This window comes from Notolepis coatsorum (assembly GCF_963971535.1).
Source record: "Notolepis coatsorum genome assembly, chromosome: 6".
In the NCBI taxonomy this organism is placed as follows: Eukaryota; Metazoa; Chordata; class Actinopteri; order Aulopiformes; family Paralepididae; genus Notolepis; species Notolepis coatsorum.
In genome coordinates this window covers 69,562,889-69,579,851 of record NC_140170.1, presented here as the reverse complement: position 1 = coordinate 69,579,851, position 16,963 = coordinate 69,562,889, and the positions used below count along the sequence as shown (strand labels likewise).

General features: G+C 44.3%; 1 protein-coding gene across 1 annotated transcript in view; it reads right to left on the bottom strand.

Annotated features, from left to right (window-relative positions):
- The window catches only part of dyrk3 (dual specificity tyrosine phosphorylation regulated kinase 3), a 33,968-nt gene extending 17,524 nt beyond the window's left edge, over window positions 1-16,444 (bottom strand). Inside the window, exons 1-2 of the mRNA XM_084316875.1 lie at window positions 15,581-16,444; window positions 11,670-11,779 (exon numbers count right to left, since the gene is read on the bottom strand). Of these exons, the coding sequence (XP_084173001.1) occupies window positions 11,670-11,779; window positions 15,581-15,623 (153 nt within the window). The 5' untranslated portion in view covers window positions 15,624-16,444. The remainder of the gene's footprint in view (window positions 1-11,669; window positions 11,780-15,580) is intronic.
- Window positions 16,445-16,963: the final 519 nt, after the last annotated feature.

The window sequence follows — 16,963 nt, the reverse complement described above, 5'->3', positions numbered from 1 at the left end:
TCAATATGTGGGGAACGTCGGTATCCTCGTTGGAAATAGCGTGAGAACGGTGCGAACGAAATGCCAGAAACTCTAAAAGAGATCAGCTGAAGGTTTCAACGAGTTACATCTAAGATGCTTTAAGACCCGTTTAATACCACGTAGAGCCAGATTTAATACCAATTTAACGACCATACTTAGGAAAAGAAAACGACAAACGCATAGTGACACTGAACTGGCGGCTGCGCAAAATATCCAATGGCATATATTGTGCCGATACTGGTGTTGGATATCGGACAAATACCATGTTGAGATACCGAGAACATTTCCATAAGTACTAAAACCTGATTCCTAGAACCACGTCTACTACGTCAAAGCAAAGCCGTTGGACCGTCTGCGTCTCGGACACAGAGAGGGATATTAGACGTCGCTCATAGAGGAATGGAATATATATATCTCAAGTAGGCTTGGGCGGTATCATTTTTTTCATACCGTCATAACTTGCTGACATAATACCCCGGTATTATGTATGGTATATGACGGTATGACTTTCATTTTCATCAGCGGGGGGGGGGGGGGGCTAACAATATACTCGTTATCGCCATACATAACGCTTATATTGAAACACGTTGACATTAGGGCCGTTCTTTCAACCTAAAAGTGCACTTTCTTCAACCTCAAACATAAATTCCTTAGCAACCCGTGTTACCAAGTAAACAAATCACAGAACGATAGCCAGTTAGCCCGCACCATCCAGGTACTACTATAACATTAGCTCCCAGTCCCAGAACGATAGCCAGTTAGCCCGCACCATCCAGGTACTACTATAACATTAGCTCCCAGTCCCAGAACGATAGCCACGTAAGGGCCAGGGAACAAAATTAACTTTTTGACTTACCAGCCATTAGGCTGGTAGATTTTAAAAACTACCAGCCAGGCTGCCACTCTCGCCCTAGCAAGGAAGGCAGTGAAGCATGACTGGCACATCCTACACAACACCACAACAACAACAGCACCTATGAGCAGACTCAAGTCTCGCCACCCCTACAACAAGGTGGCACAAGAGATGCTCCGTTCCACCACTGAGGACCTATCCAGAAATGGATGGCTGGCGGCAGCCTGGAAGAGAGAGTGGGAGCGTGCTGGGCCAACCCGTATCCACCACCACATCTGGGATCCAGGAGATGGCGCCACAGGAGACGATCTTCCACGCCGGCAATGGGTTCTGCTGAACCGTTTAAGATCTGGGGTTGGTCGCTTTAAAGCATCATTAAAGAAGTGGGGCCTGGCAGACAGCGCTGCATGCGAGTGTGGAGACCCTGAGCAGACTGTTGACCACATCCTGACCATCTGCCCCCCTATACAAACCACCCTCGGAAGCCAGCCTCTTTGATGTGGGACCAGAGTTAAGGGCATGGCTACAAGATACGGAGTTGGACCTCTGACGTTACACGAAAGAAGAAGAAGCCACGGACGTAACCCTCTGCTGGCGCGTGCTGTGCACTACAATCAACTTCGTGTCAGTGTAATAGCAGTCTGTGACGTCACGGTATTGAGAATCATACCGGCGGGATCTCGAAATACCCTGGTATACCGTAATACCGTCCAAGCCTAATCTCAAGCATTCTTTGTCCGATACCTGCAAAGTAGCGGCCTGTGCTCTTCAGTAGAGGCAGAGACTGGGACCGGTACTCTGCACCGGATGACACTTCTATACAGATATTTAGATGTTGAGGTAAAAATGTATTAAATCTACGGGGCTCCAGTTATAGACAACTATATACATTCCGCAGCTTGATTTGACATAGGCCCACGTGAAATAAATGTTTAATTTATAACACAACATGAGCCTTAAACATTATGCTAATGCAGTAGCCACATCATACATCACAGGTTAAACTGAGATAGAGGGGGAGGAGACCCGTGGAGGAGAACCGTCGATGCGACTTTAAAATCACGTCACACTAGTGTTGTCACGATACTGGAATTTCGAACTTCGATACGATACCTTGAAAAGTATCGATATTCGATACCACGGGGAAAAAGGTTCAATCTTAAAATGTAAAAAAAAAATTATAATAATATATATAAAAAACTAAATAAATGTTGCTTTTGTTGCTGGTTGATTCTCCTCAGCTTCTCTCTGGTACTATAAGAGAAGATGAATATAACACTTTTAAAACCCTTTGTTTATCTTTAGATCACACATTTAAAAATAACTGTTCATCTCACTTCAATAATTTTTATTGCAGAACATAGTATTTTCTCAAGCAGACAGATGTAAACACTGTGTTGCATGTACTTGACAAACTGAACTGTTTGTATTACAGTCATATTCCAATTTAACTGAATGCACATGTGTGTGTGGACTACTGTACTATTACAGGTATTGAAATGAACAATGCAACTTCCTTATACAAATTTTTTTTTTGATTATGAATAATTAAATATCGATATTTCGGGAAACAAGTATTGAAACCGTTTTAAATATTCATAATCGATATGTATGTATCGATTTTTCGATATTTTTGACAACACTACGTCACACCGTATCAAATACAGATTTTTCTTCCCGATGTTCGATTCCGTGTTGAGATAATAAGATAAGATAGCATATTCCTTCATGGCTCCACCCCTAGTGTTTATTATAGAGCGAGTCCCAGTCGGGACGCCCCACCAGGTCCACTGCAGAGCGGGAAGAGCTGCGTGTTCAAACCCAATGAAGTGAACGGATGGAACCGAACTAATCTACGCTGTCAGAGAAACACCTCGAGCACTGCATCGCTCTCTCTCTCTCTCTCACACACAGAGATAACTCTCCAACACACACACACACACACTTCATCGCATCCCTCACACACACACACATCGCATCCCTCACACACAAAGAGCTCTTTCACACACACCTCGACAAATCTGGCTCATGCGGAGATAAACGGAGGGTCACACGGTGCCACCAGATTGAAGAGGCTGAGACAAAGCTCTCGCTGTGGCGTCTCTCGCTGTCGTGTCTCTCGCTGTGGCGGTCCCCTTCAGCCGCCTGCCGTGTTCCACTCTCTCCGCGTTCCACTCTATCCGCGTTCCCACTTGCGCGGATAAACAGCGTAAGCAGCCATCTGCCAAAACTAGAAGTCGCCGGTACTTATCGCTAGGGGGGTGGGAGATCTAGCGGTAGTAATGACACACCAGCAGACATCTGTGCTTAAGGTATACATGTCCCCCATATCGTTTCCACCGTTCGCGTTGATATCCACAGCAATGTGAAATAGCTGCCGTTCCACATAGAGCTCTCACACTCCTATGACGTCATAAAGATGGTATTACAGGGGGGAAATAAATATTATACCGTGATGTGGCGATATTGTTAGTACCGTCCAAAACTGCTAAATGACCTATATCCGGGTATGAAATGTAGGTCACGTCGCTCGCCCCTACTTCTCCCTGCTCATTTCTTTTGTCACTCTCTCTCTCTCGCCCATGCCAACCTGAGATGGGGAGGGTTTGTCTAAACGCTGCAGAGCCCAAGGGAACTGTGTAGGGATGCCCCGATCACGTTTTTTGCCACCGATACCGATCACCGATCGTCGTGAGCCATATCGGCCGATACCGATCCGATACCGATCGTTTTTGATTAAAAGAAATTAAAATTTATTTTATATATATATTTTTTTATATATAAAATATATATATTATATAATTAGACTTGTACTTGTATTATCTGCGAGACATCGCCACCACGCAACAAGCTCCACTGTCTGTGTGTACTCTAGTAGCCTCCAGCTACAGCCAGGATTCTCTGGAGCTGCAGCTGGACCTATACTCGAGTAGCCTCGAGCTACGGCCAGGATTCTCCAGCGCTGCACCTGGACCTATTGGTATAACGTTACTTAACTGTGCTCAGCAAGCCCTCAGCTCGAATACGCATCGAATCAGTGTTATAAGACATTGATATCAGGAGCTATCTGTAGCTACTGTTAGCCGGATATATAACGTTAATACAACGCCTCAGTGAATTATTTAGTTCAATGGGACATTTCGTTTTTAACAGTGAACTAACTTGCGCTAACGTGAGCTAACAGCTAACAGCTAACAGGTATCATACCTACCTACTATACTTGCTAGAGCGTTCGTTGATGTCAGGAGCTATCGGTAGCTGGCCGGCTAGATACCGTTCGGTTAGACAATGCCTCATCATGTATTAAACTAAAAGTGAATAGTTGACTGGGTCATTTTGTAACGGTAGCTAAGCTAACGTTAGCTCAGGGAGACGCCGACACGCCGTCCTCCCGTGTCTCACTAGACTAGACCCGTGTTTACATGCGTGCGGGAGGGGCTGGACTCGAGAGCAGACGCCGCACCACCGGTGTCTGAGACAGAACTCAGCGACAGCGACTGAGATCGGGTTTGACGATCGGTGAAAATAAAACATTATCACCGATCACCGATCGCATATTTATACTGAATATCGGCCGATAACGATCGGTGGCCGATCGATCGGGGCATCCCTAGAACTGTGTGGGCTGAATACACACTGGCACGCAGAGCTGGAGTGCCCTGTTGGCAGTCACATTCAATAGATCACCTGAGAGAACGGGACACAGAGGGACAGATAGACAGACGGAGAGAGAGACACAGAGGATAGACAGATAGACACAGACACAGAGGATAGACAGATAGATAGACACACAGAGGGGTAGACAGACGGCGAGAAAGAGAGACACAGATAGACACAGAGGGATAGATAGACAGACGGATCTATAAACAGATGGAGACAGAGAGACAGACAGAGGGAGAGAAAGACACAGAGGGACAGATAGAGAGATAACGGAACGTAGACCAATCGCAGCCACTCTTATTGTCTTGGGACCAAATACAGCCACGCCCCATTCCCAGTAAAAAGTGGGAATCTCTAGAATGTCTTTTGGGCGACGGTGTTTACGGAAGTGCCTCTCAAGGTGACGCTACACAACACTTTCTGTTGTCAGTAGATGGCAGCATTGGTTTAAAATTAAAAGGTGAAAATGTTGAAAACTACAACAATACATTTCCCAAGAGCGTTAGCACAGGTCAGTTAATTAATGCAACGTCAGTACAGTGACCGTGAATGGTAAACTAATTATCTTAACAAGAGTGCATCATTAGCATTATGTTTGTCGTCTAAAACGGGACATAATGGTACAATTTAAGATTTGAATGTTATCCGCATATAAAAGGCCAAACAAAACATCGTTAATTTGTAAGAAACCCCAATGAAAACGGCGCAGGGTAAGTAATATTCGCTATTGTTATGAAAATGTGATAGAATCCTATAAAAATGTGGACGCACTTGGTCACCGTGACGTTAGATAAACAGACCGGATAGATAGAGCAAGAGACAGACAGGAGAGAAAGAGGGACAGAGGGACAGACAGAGACAGAAGGATAGATAGATAAACAAACAGAGACAGAAGGATAGAGCGACTGACAGAGAGAGAGAGACAGAAGGATAGATAGAGCGTAGGGCTGAACGATTAATCAATTTAAAATCGAAATTTGGAATGATGCAATTAGCAAATTGCAACAAAAAAATATATATCGCAAATATATATATATTTTTTTACATTTATTTAACCAGGAAGTCCCATTGAGATACAAGATCGGTTTGGGAGAGGGAGGTAAGGGGTTTTAGATTGCGTGTTGTGAAGTTTAGACTTCAGAGAGGGAGAGTAAAGTACAGAAAAAAAGGTACCGTTGGGTACCGGTATCGATTCCCAGGTAAAAAGAAACATTTTCAAGCCGCATTTTACAATAAACCTCGGTGGGGCTGCTTAAAAATAATAATAAATCGCAAATTTTATCGCAATCGCAATATCTGTCCGAAAAATCGAAATTAGATTTCCCAAAATCGTGCAGCCCTAATAGAGCGACAGACAGAGAGAGAGAGACAGAAGGATAGAGAGCGACAGACAGAGAGACAGAAGGATAGATAGAGCAACAAACAGACAAGAGGAAGAGAGAGAAAGAAAGAGAGAGCATACAAAGGCAGAAGATCTGGACTAGAATAGAGAAGTAGGACTAAGCTGTGTGTGTTCCCAGTGCTGAAGGATTACATTAGCCAGCAAAGGAGAGGGGAGACATGTTGATTGGTCGTTTGTTGTTTGTGGGTCAGATTTTCAAGCCCAATAAATTTTTACAATCTTATATCAGACCAGCCCTTTTCTCATGCCAGTGTGTGAGATGGTGTGTGTGTGTGTCAGTGCCTGAGTGTGTGTACCGTCTGCCTTAAGGCCAATACAAAGGTTCAGCATGTTCACCTTCTGACTTCATGTAAATTCAAAGGTTCAGGATGTAGTGTTTCACTTAAGGCCAATTCAAAGGTTCCAACATGTTCAGTTCACCTTCCGACTTAAGGTAAATTCAAAGGTTCGTTGTGTACTACTATCTGACTTAAGGTAAATTCATAGGCTCAGCATGTAGCGTTTGACTTAAGGTAAACTCAAAGGTTCATGGTGTCCGCGCAGGTATTCTGCCGCTACATTGTGACGTATCTATGCCTCGACGGCCCTCACATGGGACCAGGGAACAAAATAAGTACCAGCCAACCGCCAATGGCTGGTAAAAAATCTGCCTGGCTGGTAGTTTTTAAAATCTACCAGCCAAATGGCTGGTAAGTCAAAAAGTTAAGTTTGTTCCCTGAGAGCAGAGCTACACAGCAGTGCGCCTATTTTGCGAGCCGAAATAAGTCTGTGGTTTTTTCTTCTTCTCACAACGGGTCAAATGCATCTAACATGCATTGCATCGTCGCCATTCCTTTATGCCCACATCGCCCGAAATGAACTTTATGTTAGCGTAAGCTAACAAGCTAATCCTGATCAGCGGCAGAGCCATAGAGAACAGCAGACAGTGTGGACTGGGGAAAGGAAAATGGGGGGGGGGGGGGGCACTCTCCCTTTCTCTGTGTGTGCGTGCGTTTGGAAAGACGATGAAGTCACTAGTCAGGACTCAGGAGAGGAGTATATTGTAGTAAACTGAGGATTACTGAGGATGCACAGATAATGTTGATATTCAAATTAGTGATGCACCGATGTGAAAATTGTGGCCGATACCGATAACCGATATTAATATTGCTGTTCTGGCCGATACCGATATTTACCGATGTCGATATCTCTGTATAGAAAACACTTTATGATAATCAAATAAAGAGCTATTTTCCAAAACGCATAATTTTTTTACTTTTGTAACTTATTTTCAGAAATGACTGATATTTTGAAACTATTTAAGGCCAAAACATGTAAAAAAAAAAAAAAAAAGGATTAAAAAAAAAAAAAAAAAAAAAATGTATCGGCCCTATCTTGATATCGGTCCGATACCGATGTGTAAAAAAACGGCCATATCGGCCGATATTATATCGGCGGCCGATATATCGTGCATCACTAATTCAAATATAAAAAGGTTTCGAGAGGAGTGGAAGTTTGAAGACAGACTAGACTACAATATGATACGGGGGTGGTGAGTTGAAACAGTGTGTGTGTCCCCGACCCCACTTCTATGTTTCAATAAATTATTTGTATTTAAAACTATTAACGCTGACTCATTCCTTCAGTCCACTCAAAATTATGCTAATATTCCTTATGTTGTTTATGATACTAATTGAAACTAGCATATGAGAGTATTATATAGTAATAATAACACATGGCGATATACTAAAAAGCTATTTTTTATTTTTGGCTGGTAAAAAATCTGCCTGGCTGGTAGTTTTTAAAATCTACCAGCCAAATGGCTGGTAAGTCAAAAAGTTAATTTTGTTCCCTGCATGGGACACAAAGACGAGGTGAGTGGCCAGGATACCAGTCGTCTGTGCGGCACATTCTGCCGAAGCCTACGGACCGGCCTGGGAGCTGCCATCGATTTGTTTAGCAGATAACAAGAAAGTGTTTAGATTAAGGCTACAAGACGCACCCAGAGACGTTTTCCGGTAGTTAAGCAACACTGGATCCAGTCCTCGCTACAGTTTCAAGTTTATTTTTATTTGTCACATATAAACGTACATGTACTTCACAGTGAAATGCTTTGTTTCGCATGAGCCCCTGAGAATGTGCTTCATATAGCAAAAAAAGTAAAGCAGGAATAACAGGCGGCCAAAGAGTGACAACAATAACATTCTAAGAGAGGACCTGCGTTAATTTAAGTTACAATGTTAGCTAATGCAATAGTTGACGGGAAATGCATCCAAACAGTTCCCTAGCAACATAATTCCAGTGAAACAGTCTATATATGTTGCTAGGGAACATCTTAGATGTGGACGTTTATCTCCTGTCAGCTATTAATATTAGCAAAGACTGAAAATAAACTTGCATCCATATAGAATGTTTACGCTGTCAAGTTGAAGCCTGTCTGTAATGTCCATGAGAACTCTTAGGACGTGACAGTGTACCGTGATGGCGAGGAGACTACAGAATTGTGTTTTAGTGTCAAAAAATTTTGCTCTCAAATGCGACCGGGTGATGGTTGGTCTTTTTTTTGCTTTTGGGGGACTGGCAGGCAACCAACTCCAGTGTGGCACATTTAAAATTGGCACTGCTACTGAGGAATGTAAACGGGTCATCCAGTTCACCGTTGGGTGGTGTGTGCCAGTCCCGTTACCATAGTAATGCTTGCGATATTCCTTTTAACCTGTGTATATAGGCAAGTTGGTAGTTGGGTGATAAATAATGTGAAGCATATGAAGTAGGGATGGGCGCCAGTAATGTCTTCCCAGATCGAGTAGTGAAATAAATTACTTGAGTAGCGACTGTTTATGAAAATCTATTTTTAGAATGCATCCTAAAGAGCACGGCAGAAGCAATAACAAGATATTGTGTGGAGTCACACACGCAACAGATTTGATTATGTCTCGCTCTGTGGACATAACAACGCACAGCACTATACCCGATGCTTAATGCGTATCGTCAGTCAAAACAGTCGGTTATCATTTGTAATAATTACATTACCTCCACTCTGTTTACAGCTGTTTTTATCTTTTAGATAACGCTACGCTAACAAACCTTCTGTGGTAAAGTCTAGTGTGCTATCCAGCAACAACTCACGCCTCGCAAGATTTTCAAAGTGAGCTTTCTGCTTCAGTGACATAAACAGGCACTTACGTATTTGGTGGTAACTAGGGATGGGTATCGTTAGGATTTTATCGATACTACTACTCTTATCGATACTGCTTAACGGTTCGGTACTTTATCGATACTCTTATCGGTTCTTTTAGATTATTTTTTAATGATTTTTATATTTGCAGTTGAGAGCATTGGTCATCTGTCTCCCTACAGTAAAGATTAGAAATGATTGAATTATTGTAAATGTGTGGAGTGGTGGGAATAGCTGCTTCAATAATAACTTATAACAACAACAACAACAACAACAACAACAGACAAGTTAGACAACTATGTATACAAAAAAAAACGATACACTGAATGATTAGTTGTTACCTAAAGTCCTTGCCAACTCCACTGTAGAGAACGGGTGCAGGCCTTTGACAACAAACTTTGTCACAGCCCTGTGACTCGTTCACCCTATCCTCCTTCCTCTAGCTGCTAGGGAGAAAGGACTTTGGGTGGTGGAGGTAGAGGGAGGATGTGTGGTGGCCTGGGCTCACTGGGCTGGGACATGGTGGCTGACGCCTCAGCTTGACGAACTATAAAACGTTTTTAGATTGTAGTATTTGTACCTAAACAATTATTTTGTTTATTAGCCTATTTGTAATAATTCGTTATTAGCCTAGGCAACTATCTTGGCTTACCGGCTGCAGTGGACGTGGATGCAGATGGAACACTGCACGCAAGGCAGTCGAATACGGCGCATTTCTGCACACTAATATCGTGTTTTGCCAACAAATGTTTTGATAGATTGCTCGTATTGCCACCCTTACTGGCAAATGTTTTGTTGCACTTGTGGCAACGTGCGTTATCGGCATTGACCCTTGTAAAGTATATCCATACTTTAGAACGCTTCGCTCTATCCGCCATCACGACTCAACGCATGCAGAGGCAGAGCTGTCTGTGTCTGTGTGCAGCGCGCTTCAGCACGGAGACAGCGCTTTCATTAAGGAGTACCCGTATGTATAAGAACGAAGTACCCGTATGTAGCGCGACTCGCGAGGAGTGTGTGTAATAATGACTCGCTGCGGCTCGCTTCTCGTGCAGAGACAGAGACAGGAGAGATCGTTCGCAACTTTTAAATAATAATAATAATAATAATAATTTCTCTAGAGTATCGATAGCAGTACCGAGGACGTCGGAGCTTATAAATACTCCGGTATTTTCTAATATAGTACCGGTTCCCGTTTAAAACCGGGGTCCGGGGGGCATCCCTAGTGGTAACCGAATATATATATATAAAAAGAATACATAAAAACGAGCACCCTCAAAAACCATTCCAGTTCATCGATTACTCACGCCCATCCCTAATATTAATCATCTTGCGTCATATATGACCAGAAGATTAATGTCCATGTTAACAAACAGTAGAAAAAGGGGTAACCATTGCGCTCAGACAGGTGCGTAAGTCCAACATTAATTAAGTTGTGCACACTGATGAAGGCCGGAGGGCTGAAAGCGCTTTGTGCGTTATACAACTTGTGCATATAAAAATAAAAACAACGATTTTCCTCGAGTGCGGTCCCTACTCCATTTTTTGCATGTAAACAAACACACAGCGCTGTGCAAATCGGGTGTCGTCAGTCACAGAGAACGACCAACTTCGCCCGGCTCCAGTCAGTCAGCACAGCTCCAGTCACTCAGCACACCTCCCGATTCACTGCCCGCAGGCAATCCCTGTGCCATTATTATCATAGCTCTTATTTATTCACCTTGGATTACTGTGACGACTTGATTAAAATGAACAGGTTGAAGTCAAGCTCGCTTATCCTGGTGTGCGACGCTGAATTGAGAACGGATGAACCGCTACCGGTGTCGGATGTCGGGCTAAAAAGTCGAGTCCCAGCGTCGAGGGAGTTCTGAGTGAGGGGTCGGAGGTCAAAGCAAAGACACTTGGGTGTTCTGTGGTTTTTGACACGTGGAAAGGTGTTGGATCTCTATTTCAACTCTGTGATCTCATACTAACGATGTACGTCCGCACTGTTCTATGGAAGAATAGGAGGGGATACCCCGCTTGGCAACAGGATGTCTGTGTATGTGCGCGCGCGCGTGCATGTGTATGTGTATATAAGTGCACGCACACAGGATATGAGGACTCATCCCAAGTTTAGAATCTGCATGTCCTTTTCATGGAGTTTACAACTCTTTCAATAAAACCGACAGGGCATACAGACCCTCACCTGCACCCTTTTTATTCTTTTATTTATTTTTCTCATATTTCTATATTTAGAGTTAATTATATTGTTTACACCATTTAGGTCAGATCCAATTTCATTATATACTTATGTCTTTCTACGATTACCCTGCCTGTACGTGTACCTCCCCTCCCCCCTGCTGCAATGAGGCAGGAATATCCTCAAGGGGATCAATAAAGGAATATCTCATCTTTCAGTAAAAGCCCATATTGTGGGGAATACAATACGTGCAAGTGACACCCTCTCTCCGTCTGTTACTCCTCTGTGTATCATATGGACTCCTATACAGTATGCATATATGAGTGACTGAAGCGCAAAATATCAAGACAAAATAACAACAACAACAACAACAACACACGTGTGTGTGACTCACCGTGTGCTTGGGCATGGGGGGCAGCCCGGAGGGGCTGTTGGTGTCCACCTCGTCCTTGTGGATGTGGTCCGTCCTCATGTACGAGTCGTACAGACCGTCACCATGGCGAGCTGAGGGGGGAAGCGCAAACAACAGCTCACTGATAGAATCCAGGAAGGGGACGGTCACGTCTGCGGGTTAGGAGGATGCGGTGGTGTCAAATCGGGTTGTCCCCCGTCCCCCCCCCCCCCCTTTGCACCTCAAGCTGTGTCGCTTGAGGCAAGGCTTTATTCTTTTTATTCTATTTTTCCCTTTATGCCGAACTACTTCAGAACGGTGGCGCTCGGTGTGTCGACTTGAATTCGAGAACACGCAGCACTCTCACGAAGCTAGGAATCAGAGAGAGGGAGAGAGAATCCTCCCATCTGTGATGTAACGGATGCACAATAATTAATGGGGCTCCGAGTTTATGAAGCCATAAAATGTTTGCGTGAGCTCTCGTGTCCAAATTAGCTTTATATTCTAGCGTTGCAGAATTAAAACCTAATTTGGGTGCAGGAGCTCACAAAAACATTTTATGGCATCGTAAAGTCAAGAGGGTGGCATTCCCTCTTAAGTACTAAGTGCAGATAGATTCTCATCTAACTGCATAAAGTGTCACACGGTTGTACAACTGAGAACAGCTCTTTGTAATGTAGGGTAACCTGATCGCACATCTTCCACGGAAGATGCCAATCATTAGGCTCAGCTTTTCAAACCAAAAAAGCCCAATTGATTTTTTTCTTCGGCCAATCAGCCTATGCACTCCAACGGCTCCTCAGAGACCAAGAGTAAATCATCTAATGTGACACAAAAGCTTGAAATTAGAGCTCTGCTAACCTTAGCAAACAAGCCCAAGCCCATAGAACTGTATGGGCTAATCCAGCTAGCTCTGGACTACCACAACCAGAGTTCTTACATCGGAATGAGGTTTATATCCTAGCGTTGCTAGAAGGTCTGAACCAGTATTACAACCTTGTTTGGGAGTAGGAGCTTGTATGGCCTCATAACGTCAGAGGTTCGCATCTAACTGCATAGTGTCACACGGTTTGCACAACAGCTGTCAGTAATGTAATGTAACCTAATCGAAGATCTTCCACAGAAGCAGCCAGCAACCATACGGCAACATGTTTCAAACCAAAAAGAGCCCCATTGATTATTTTCCACCAATCAGCCGATGCACTCAAATAGGTCCTCTGAGACCAAAGTAAATCATCTAAAAAACATGACCCAGAAGCGTCACAGAGCCTCGCTACCCTCAGCAAACAGGCCAAGGCCCAGCCCCATAGTTCTTTTACGACCAGGGCACCTTTGCACGGCCACAACCTGGGCAGAGTTCTGCAGTTTGCTGAAGGCACAACATAGGGAGCCCGATGCTGGAGCGTGGACCAGACCGGCTTAGACGGGGGGGCTTAGGGTGGCAGAGAGCTAGCGTTGCAAGTGGTATTATTGGCCTAACTAGGGTAGCAGATGCCGCTGTGACGACAGCATCTTTCCGTCTACGTTACCCATCTGCCCGCTCGGCCCCGCGCCGCGCGGACACACTAGGTGTGTTCAGAAATAGAGCCTGTGTAGAAGGCTCTCCGCCGGCGAGTGTCACCCAATAATCCTGCGCGCACCTTACGCACCTCGGGGGGGGGGGTAGTCAGCGGAACGCACCGTGCAAGACGACACAGGGCAGACAGGTGAGGGAGAGACCGCATGAGACGGAGGGCAACTCTGGTGCTCAGGTGACAAAACCCATCGGACAGCTGTTCGTCATAACAACCCTTACACGCACACATGCACCGTTGCCTTGGTTACCGGTTGGTTACATACTGACAGAAACAACACTCCGGGATTTATCCATCCGATTCTAATAAGGATTTTAACATAAACCATTTTGTAGAGCTCTTCAATTGAGTCAGCTTGTTAGTCGGGTCCTGGTAGATAGCTGTGTTTTTTGGGGGGGGGGGGGGGGGGGTTAGTCACGGTTATCCAGTCAGTCCTAGAGGGCGGGGTAACCAGGCTACAGGTGCGTCAGAGCAGTGTCCCCAAGTACTAGCCTATGTAACCCGCTGCGAGTCTGACAACAGACTAATCCTGCTGCCTGGATACAGAAGCATGAGCGACCGGCACAGCAAACAAGAGGCATTAAGGCCTCACACACATTATTAAGAAAACACAGAGCCCTATTAGTCCTCTGCAGCCTCCTAATCGCTCGCCGGGGAGGGAGGCTCAGGCACTTTCCACACAACGCCTCACTCCACTGGTGGTGGAAACCTTCCAAGAATATCAACAGAACAGTAGCCAAGCCTCCACACACACAATACGTTCAAAAACCAAAACAATCTTAACGGGACGAACTGTGGAGACTGGGGAACAAGGCAAACGGACATACAGCAGATCATATGTCATAAAGCAGAACAGGAAGGGGGGGCCGAGGGTTTCCTGTGCTTCTGTTCCCAGTATTCCGAACAGAACGTCCTCTACAGTCGATGGGCTAGTCGCACCAGCATGCTATAGGTCACATTTACGACACAGCCTATATAACGTTAGTACTGTAGGAGTACTAAGGTATATTTTATGTGCATCGTTTATCTACAGAGTATCAGCAACGCACCAGAACAGCACATTCCTAAAAAAATAAATGCAGATAGAAGGATCCCAGGACTGACTATTTATAGTTTGGTTCTTCTGCCAGAGGAATCAGGTGTGCAGGGCCTAACAGTAGCCATGCCTCCACACAACAATACGTTCAAAATCAAAACAATCTAGGATAGATAATCTAGCCTATATAAGATTCAAGAGGTGTATTTATCACATACACAAGACATGTAGTGAAATGAAGGTGGCCATGCCCGCTTCGATTGTGCAAAAATACAAATAATAATAGAATAGAATAAAAATCGAATAGACATGATAAAACATAAAGAATACAATACAAAAACAGTACTAACGTTAGTACTGTCGGAGTACTAAGGTGTGTTTTATGGGCATCATTTATCTAGTATCAGCAACTCGCAGAACAAAACATTCCTAAAAAAAAAGTGAGGCTAGTGCAAACAGATAGAACAGATGACAGATACCAATAAGTTGAGCAGGACACGCGTTGCTGACTAGCGTATCGATTCAATCCAACATAACTCTGTTAAGGCCAAACAAAACACAGAAAAAGACGGTCTATCGAATTACTTACCGTTGGACGAGTCTTGTGATGGATACCAAGTCGCATTCAATCGAAAACATGTTTACAAGTATTCTTAGAGCATAGAAACCAGTGGTGGACCATTAAACGAAATGGGAAAGTGTCAATCAAAGCCATTTTAAGAATGGTCCACCACTGGTCTAAAAAAAGTTGCATACTTCATTGTTTGCATTTTGTACTTTAGTTTGTATATTGTTTGGTCTTTATTATTCTACTTTTTTTTCTACTGTATGAAGCACAATCTCAAGAGGGTCATAGAACCAAGCATTTGATTGATTGAAATGTTATTTAACAGATTGCAGAATGGGTACAGTACAGCTCAATACATACAATTGTTAAGGGGATGTAGACCAGAGAAAGACTTTAGTCTTGTTTACACCAGGGTAAGGTTTACATGTATGTACCTTATGTGTGATAAATAAACCAAAACTTCACTGTCACAAGATATTTGTGTAAATGTCAATAGTTGCCTCGGGTCGAAACCAACGCCGTGACCTGATTTGAAACAGTCAAGGTGTGTGTGTGCAGTGCACCACACCTTTTCCCCAACTCTGTAACTTGTGGCAAAGTGGACAAGATTAGAATGTCTCCTTTGATTCAAGCGAGCAGCTTTAAGTGTAAAAAGCCAGCGTTTTGGCAGAACGACCTGTTAAAACTCAGCCATCAGATTAATAACAAAGAGACATCAGAGTTATTATTAAATTACCTGTTGCTATCGGCCCCTCTGGCTTTCTGCTTATGATCATCATGGTTGCAGTTGATTAAAATTGATGCCAGCATCCGAAGTAAAAATGTAGAAATAAAATCCCCAAAAAATGTATTTAGTAAAAAATGCAATGCACGTCACTCAAACTAGAGAGCGAACTTAGCATTTGTAATAATAGTAGTGTTCGTAGTAATAGAGTCACAGTGATCCCCGTGTTGTTGTAGTGTTACTTCTTCGATTAGACCTGAAACAATTTTTTTTTTTTTTTTTACAACATCCCTACTAAAAGCCTTCAGCCTAAAAAAGAAAAAGTTGAGCCAGGAGACGATGGGGGTCGTTTCCACCAGAGACGCTCAGCTAACAGCTCAGCTGTAAAAAATAAAAACACACAACACTCGCTCGCACTACTGTTCAAAAAACATAGTTTGAGTCCAACAATTGCAGCTCGGTGGTGGTCTAATAACAACCCGGGTGCCCCTCGCCTTTCTCTGTCGATGGGTTGTACTAGTAGTGTCGACCCAGAGGAGAACCATTCCCGTTCCTGGTTCGGTTAGCTTCGTTAGCCGCTAACAGCTAATCTGCTGCCACTCCGTGTTAGCTGCTGGATGAACCCCGGGACGGTGTCCTGCTTCCGGGCTGCAGCTGCTCCACGGCTCAACGGAGGACGACTAGCCGCCGCGCGACAGACAGGCTAGCTCGCTGTTAGCTGCATTCGGAGGCAATGCCCCATACTAGTAATTGCAGAAAAACAAACAGTCGGTGGGCATTCCCGAGAAAATCTTCCTCTCGTCGTCGGGATGCAATAAAGACGCTGTGTTTTAATCCGTCTTCTCTGCGGTGGGTTCGGAGTATCTTATTCTCTTCGACGTGGATCCTGTATTGTTGCTACTACAGGGCGTCTTCCGTTGTGTGCCTGGTGCGGTAGCGCGTCATCAAACGAGTAGGGTATATCTGCAGAGCCGCAAGCCCAACGTCTGGGCCCGACGCCCCGCCCACGCAGTCAAACCGAGTACAAGCCCCGAAGCCCCGCCCAGACGTTGGGCTTGCGGCTCTGCAGATATCCCCTATTGCATCAAACGGGCAGAGGGAGGGGGAGGGGGGGGGGGGTGGATCAAGGGCGTGGCTTCGAATCCGACATTATGGCTCAAAGTATAAAAGGGTGTCCCCCCCCCCCAGCGTTCACCCAGGGCAATATGTTGGTTTTGGTTTTGCTCAAGAGTCTCTGCAGCATGTCTCCTCCACGATGGAAAAAGGTGATCATGCACTTTTAGGTTTAGTTTATTTAAACTCACCAGCAGCATTTTCTGGCACGCATGCGTTATGTAGGCTATGAATAAGAAGCCATAAATTCCCTATTTAAGTTTTCCTAGTACTAGCCAGGAA